Here is a 7,200-nt window from a genome sequence, read left to right as displayed (position 1 = left end):
ATATTTCAATATGTATGTTTACTTACTTTCTTGACTTTTTTTTGCATTTCGCTTTATAATTTTTTTAAGAGAAAGGAAGAAGTAAAACAAGAAGTGGCCACGTTGATGAACAACTTATTGTATTCATACTTAATGGATTGACTATTGACCACATATAAAAAAAAAAAAAAGAAAAAGACTGATAGTTATTCGATCATTACTTAAGCTAATTAACAGGACTGGGTATTAAGATACACGTATCCAATGGCTCTGATCTGTCGTTGTTATTAAGGGTCATCGTGTTATGAAGGATAATCTATTCATCCTAACTCCCTCTCTTTGCCTCAAATGTTCTTAATAAGCTTCTGTGGAAAGCTTTACGATTTCAGTTGAAGAGTGTCTCATATTTAGTATAAATACTCGTCCTTAATAAAGACAATCGACGTATATCTTTTAGTCTGGTTAATTGTATTATTTATTCTTTTTAACTGATACTTTGTTTTCAACACAACTGAAGTAGTATAACATGTAACTGAGACTGATGTATATAGGGGATGCAGAATGAGAATTCCAATTAAATCGATTTTTCTCTGCATTGCTTCCAAATTCGTATTTATAGAATAGCTAGACTTCAAAAAACTGTATTTCCAAAGCAAACGATGGTGTATTATGTAGCAGCCAACTTTATCAAGAATTCACATCCAGTAAAGATGTCAAATGCTTTAAGTCACGTCTCGTCTATCCCTATAGATCGATCAAAACTGCTCTCGTTGATATATTCTCTGCTCAAGGTTTTGAAGAAAGGATTCATCACTGGAAAATCGTAATACCAAGGCTGAACATTACTTTGGCGTTTTTAATGATGTCATGTTCAATGAACTACGGTATAAATTGGGGCACCCGTTTCTGTGAACTTCCTTGTCTAATCTTTCTAAATCTGAGTGTGAATTTGTTTCAATCTTTTGACAACATTACTTGTTCTTGTGGCGCGATATATCTTTCAACCAACAATCTTCCCAGGGAGGAAGGTCTGAAGCAAGAAAATGTCATTCTTGTTGGCTTGATGCCTGATGGTTCCGAATCTAATACAACTGACATCATGTCTTATCTTGATCCTCTGATTGATAAGCTGATTGAGCTGTATAGTGAGATACCCGTCGCTATCGACGCATATCCTAATGGCAATACTTCAAATACCATATTGCTTTTTGAAGCTTATGATATCTTTGCTTGCCGTAAAGCAAGTGATTTCCTTGGACATGGTTGTGCTTTTGCTTGCAATACGTGCAAAACCAAGTTAAATATGGATGATGGCTGTCTCAATTTCTCTGATAAGTTCCAGTCATTTGAAGGTTGTAAGCTGCGAACAAGGAAGTCAAACGTGGAAGTTATGTTAAGGTGGAATAACGTGAATAGTTCTCTAGAGGGAAGATTGCTTGAGCAGGAAGATCGTTATCGCTTTGCCGAGTTGCATTGTCTTCCTTATTTCGGTGTTTTTCGTCATTCCGTAGTAGGTCCTATACATAGTCTTTTAATAGGCATTCGCAAGTGGATGGCATATGTCTGGAAAAAAAAAAAATTCAATTCCCTGCAAGTAAATATACAACAGAAAAACCAATATACTTTTAAGACTGAATAGCAACCTTGACGAATCATGAGCAAAGGAAGGTACAGAGCATGACCTGAGAGACATACAGTACACTCTGTAATTGCATTTACTCTAAAGAGAAACAGTAAAATAACAGTGTGTGAGACTAGCCAATAAAAAGCTGTTAATATTTTTAACTCTATCCATTTGTAAAAACATAAATTGATAAAATTAAAGAAACAGAAGACTGTACATTTTATTCCGAAACTACGATATATTTCATGCAATGTGTTAGTGACACTGTACATACGGTTGTACTTTAGACGATCACAATGTCTCAGCGACACTTCAATCATCCTTCAATCTTGCTAGATTCAGTGATCTCTCAAATGAGAAGGAAAGGCCATCACTTCAGCATTCCCTATGTCAAGAAGTTGTCTTGGAATGGATCAATACATGCAGTAGAAGATGCTAAGCCTGTTTGATTCCCACAAAAAATTTCAAAGCATATGTCATTCATTTTCCCTTTTAAAATTTCTGCCGTTTATATACATTGAAAAGCTTTTTGGAAAATCAAGATGAAGTCATTCGCCGTCTTCAAAGGTTCGAAGAGCAAATGGCTGGTCAACCTGAACCTATGGAAGAAAATAATGTACTTTTTATTTCTTTGAAGTAAAAAACTCTTTGAATAGAGAGCACCACTTAAACAATATAATGAAATAACGCACGGTAAGAAGTATTATAACATATGGTTAAACCTTCACACTTCAGATTATTAATATCAGTCAATATATTTGAATCCTCATTGTTAAGCAGGTGACAAAATTAGTCTTTCTCACTCTCTGAAATAGCAAGATGCAAGTAGACAAATTGCCCTTAGCTGTTTGGCTTCATAGACCCTGATATCATCATTTCTTTGGTGTTGATATACGTGCATAGCAAGAACAAAAGGACTTACACTGCTTGTATTCTTTTATGCGTTTGAAAGGTAAATAGTTGTATGAATCAGATAGGTTGTCATGCTATTATTATTCTGCCGCAATAGAATAAGTACAGTATCATATATAGAAGCTATTGCGACAGTTGCAGTAATAGAAACTGCAGACGTAGTTGTACATAGAGAAATAAAGATATTACTCGGATATAATTTAAAATCGATAATAACGATTACACTTAATGATCTTCATTGTTTCCAATTTGACAGCGTATAATAATACTTAAAATGAGCTTGATATTTTTGTGAGATACATAAAATAAATGTGGTCAACACTTATAAAAAACACGTAGCTGAAAAAGTTGCTAGAGATTTTGTTTAAATAGTCTGGTCTTTACTTCTTTTTCTTTTCTTCTTTGGATCAAAAAGTAAGAGCAGCTATTCCTCAGCTAGCCCTAACGTATATTATATTCTTCACTCTTAGTAAAAAAAACTGACGTGTAGTATTATAGATTGCCTATCAAAACTAACCTGGTACTGGCTGGGGATAGTTTGGTTCTTACCAAACCTTGGTTTCGTCCACTTCTTCAGCCCCTTCCGCTCCTTTGGTTGCTCCCTTGTTGTTTCTTTGCTTGTTTCTTCTTTTTTCTCTTTCTTTGCCTTTCTCAGGCAGTTATCGTTGGCCATATTCAATGTACTTCGGGTAAGATATTAATAATTTTAAATATTTACTCATTTTTCTGCCTCTCTTTTTCTTTTCTTTCTAATGTAAGCATTTAATATAAATGTAAATAACTGATGTGCCAATCATTTCTTTGTTTATTCTTTTGCTTCTGATGGACTTTCTTTTATCATTATTTGTTGTCTGGAATTATTTTTTTTATCAGTGTGCAAATAATTTCTGAATAAAGTGTAAATAGGCCTGAAACGGAATAGGTTTATGCATATTTGTTTAAAAAGAAGATTACTTTTTGCATATTATAAATTGTTATTAAAAAAGGAGGTTGTAAAAGGGTTTTATATTCTCTCTCTCTCTTTTCTTTAAAGTATCCTTTTCTTTACTCCCTCTCTCTCTGTATGTGTAAGCATATCAGCAACATGACGGAGCTATGTTTAACAAAGGCTACTGTCAAACTACCAAAAAAAACAAGAAATAACTCATGTCTGAAGGAAAGTGTGCCAGATATTCTTGTTAACGAAAGAGTATACTTTGATGGCTATAGAGTGACCAAAGATGATATCATTGTCTTATTTAAGGATTATGGTCCTATAAAGTAAAATAAGGGAAACGTAACCATTTCTTAACTCATTCCCTCCTTAGAATTGATATTAACCAAATAAAAGGAAATATATGCTCTGGTTATATCCAATTTAGGACCAAAGAGATAGGTAATACACTGTCATTATCGCGTGGTTTCATAAATGTTGACAAGTCTATAGCTGATCGGGCCTACACTTTATTCAACTGCATCAAATCCGATGCAGAACTGCAACTTAAGATAAATCCACCACATAAAGCAGAACCAGAAGTAGAAGCGAACGTTTTATATATTCAAAACCTGTCATATAAGATGTCCCCCGGGCTAATTTATGATCTATTCAGACCTTTTGGACCCATCAACTCATGCAAAATGTCAGAAGGTTCCACAACAGCTTTGTTACAATACTTTAAATCAAAGAACGCATATGATGCACAGCGGAAGATGGTAAATAATAATATCAACAAGTGTCCAACACATGTATCTTTTTAACATGTACGCTTATATATTAGAGCGGCAAGCTAGTACATGATAACGTCATGTAGGTAACAAATACAGAAAGCTATATAAACCTTCCTCTTGGTCCTCTAATCCTTTTCTCTTTTTTTTTTTATCTCTTTCCCTTTTTCTTTCTCCTTCATTGAACTTTTTCTTCCTTATATTCCTTTCTTTTTACTTCCTATGTACAGTACTGTTACTCATCTAAATACGACCAAGTTACAAACTACAGAATTAAAAACTAATGTAAGTCCTAAATGACTATCTTTGCTCTTTAACTCACCTTATTTAGACCAAGACAGCTAAATCAAATATCCCAATTGATTATACCAATCTTTATATTAAAAATCTGGACCTTGAAGTTAAAAGTGCCGATCTGTTTAAGCATTTTCGGAAATATGGCCACATCATATCAGCACGAGTTATGAAGCATCCACAAACAAAGCAATCTAGAGGATTCGGATTTGTCAGTTTTTCAAAGACCGAAGAGGCTATGCAGGCCAAGGAAGAAATGAATGGCCAATTTATCGCTTCCAAGCCTATCATTGTAGCCTTCCATGAACCTAAGAAGGCTAAGAGTGAAGACAATCAGAGTCCGGATAGCAACAGTAGCAACCATTCTGCACCTGTTGCTTCATATCATCCTAGGTCAACTACGCCCACAGATAAGCCCAAGTATAATAGTAGTATGAACAATAATGCATATAATAATGGATTACCACTCAAGCGACAAGTTTCAGCACCTATCCACCATCAACCCACTTATACCCCTTCCGGTTTGTTCATTCCTGCCCCTCTTCCAACTCAGCAAAATAGGCCCACATTACGCCGAAGCGGTTCTATTGAGTCAGTTACCACTGCAATGACCGAAACAAACTCTCAGCTGAAGAGACAAGCCATTATCCAAGCTATTTTCACGATGAATCAACATGAGCAAAACCTTCAAGATATTGTTGACATGCTGCTGACTTTAAAGAAAAAGGACCTGGCTACTTGTTTATTTAATAAGGCATTCCTATTGGCAAAGATTAAGCAAGCCAAGGAAGCACTTGAAATATTTCAAGAAGAGGAGCAACAACAACAACCGCTTCAACAACAGCAGCAACAACAGCAAATACAAATGCAAAACTTTTATTACCATTTACCTAATATCGAAATTCCTCCAAGATGTTCTCGTGCTATTCCGATTGTTGCACCGCCTGATGCGGGCGTAAAGCCTAAAAAGCAAAAGGAATCTGATTCGAAGGACTTGAAAGAAGAGATTGAAAAATTTTTGGAAACATTAAAAGATTTGGCGTCATATGAGCAAAAACAGTTACTGGGTGACAGACTCTTTCCGCTTGTCAAAGTAAGTCAAAAAAAAAAAGTAAACAAATAACCTAACCTTAATTTTTCTATTAGGCTACTGGTGTGAAACATGCTCCAAGGGTAACCATTCGTTTATTAGATACAATATCCATTCAAGAATTAGCTCATTCAATGTATGATAAGCACAAATTACAACAACTCGTAAATAATGCACCAATCAATAAATAAGTTTATTCCCCCCTTTTGTCTTACCTTTATTTTGAAGTACACATATTGATGCATTTCTTTGAAAATAAATTAATACATACACATATATATCTCGAATCATATATAATATTTTCTTAAACATTATCTGTATCAAATTTAGCTGTGAGATACTTGTACCTGTTCACATGGGTATCACTCAATTTTTTGTAAGGGAATAAAAAGCAAGGAAAATTTAAGTCCCTTCTTGGCACAGCAAATGAGGTACACTCTGATGATGACAAGTAAACACTTGCGAAATAAAGAAGAGAGTATGCTAATATAAAAGACATAATTTAAACGTACAAGGTTAAAGTTCTTAAAGGTCAAGTTTTATTGAATTGTACTTGCTCAACATCATCAGTGACACAGCGGGATTGATTTCGATCGACGACAGCTCAACTTCGATTTCCCTATTCTTGTCGTCAAGAATTTCCTCTGTCAACAGAAGATCAATGCTTCTACCAATAATAATTTTTTCGAGATTGCCATATTCATATTCAGTTTAACTCTCTTTGAGCCTTTGTGGTGTAGGACGTAGCCGCGCCGACCTTTTGCTGTATTGTAGCATTACGAAGCAAACTTGTAAGCACACTCTCCCAATAGAAAGTGAACGGCTTCCTTGAGCTTTTGTTGGTTCATTTTCTGATATCGACAAAAGTCAACAATGAAGCCAATAACTGTACGATATTTTCGAGTAGATGGTTTTGCCTTGGAAGCATAAGAATACAAAAGGGCGGAATAAGTTATTTTGTAAGCTTTTATGAATAGAGAAAAGGAAAGATATTCATGGCAAAAAAGAAACGAACCTTTAAAAATGTTGTCTAATACTATAAGTTACTGCCCATCACCTTTTATAATCCTACTTTTCTCACTTGTAGTATATTTATGCATTTCGTTCATTGTCTTTTCATTATCATTGGTATAAGCGGTATAGCATGATCAAAGTTTTTCTTTAATGACAATCCATCTTTAGTTTGTGTAATTTTGCTTTTACTTTATCCTCAACAACCATCTTTTCAGCTTCATATCTATACTATTTATCGATAGTGTTTACTATCCCAGAAAGTAAAATATATAGATCTGATCATTGTTTTACTTTTAAGTTGTTGAAGCCTTGGAGCTGATCGATAGGTTATTAACTACGTTTCTAAGAATAACGCATTGACCTCAATTCCTCTGCCAGATGTTGCATTAGCAAGCCCTTTATGGAATTATCTTTACAAGACACACAAGAAACCACGAGCAGTCTGGACCTGGTGCCTGTTGGCAGTTGTATACAGACACTCTTAGTAAAAAAAAAACTGACGTGTAGTATTATAGATTGCCTATCAAAACTAACCTGGTACTGGCTGGGGATAGTTTGGTTCTTACCAAACCTTGGTTTCGTC

The 7,200-nt window shown here is 34.8% G+C and overlaps 2 protein-coding genes across 2 annotated transcripts; both read left to right on the top strand.

Annotated features, from left to right (window-relative positions):
- Window positions 1–412: 412 nt before the first annotated feature.
- Window positions 413–1,775, top strand: RHIMIDRAFT_278943 (uncharacterized protein; the record flags this gene model as incomplete). Its single annotated transcript, XM_023612802.1, has 3 exons — window positions 413–906; window positions 955–1,542; window positions 1,603–1,775. Coding segments are annotated over exons 1-3 (668 nt in total), but the record flags the coding sequence as incomplete, so codon positions are not given.
- Window positions 1,776–3,515: 1,740 nt separating this feature from the next.
- Window positions 3,516–5,999, top strand: RHIMIDRAFT_312566 (uncharacterized protein). The gene is made up of 7 exons (XM_023614813.1): window positions 3,516–3,775; window positions 3,823–3,890; window positions 3,942–4,207; window positions 4,273–4,301; window positions 4,450–4,504; window positions 4,551–5,606; window positions 5,660–5,999. Exons 1-7 carry the CDS (start codon window positions 3,579–3,581, stop codon window positions 5,792–5,794), a joined length of 1,806 nt encoding a protein of 601 aa, XP_023468103.1. The 5' UTR covers window positions 3,516–3,578; the 3' UTR covers window positions 5,795–5,999.
- The last annotated feature ends 1,201 nt before the right edge of the window (window positions 6,000–7,200 follow it).

This window comes from Rhizopus microsporus, assembly GCF_002708625.1.
Source record: "Rhizopus microsporus ATCC 52813 unplaced genomic scaffold scaffold_5, whole genome shotgun sequence".
NCBI lineage: Eukaryota > Fungi > Mucoromycota > Mucoromycetes > Mucorales > Rhizopodaceae > Rhizopus > Rhizopus microsporus.
The sequence above is the reverse complement of the archived record's forward strand: the minus strand, read 5'-3'. Positions and strand labels throughout refer to the sequence as shown.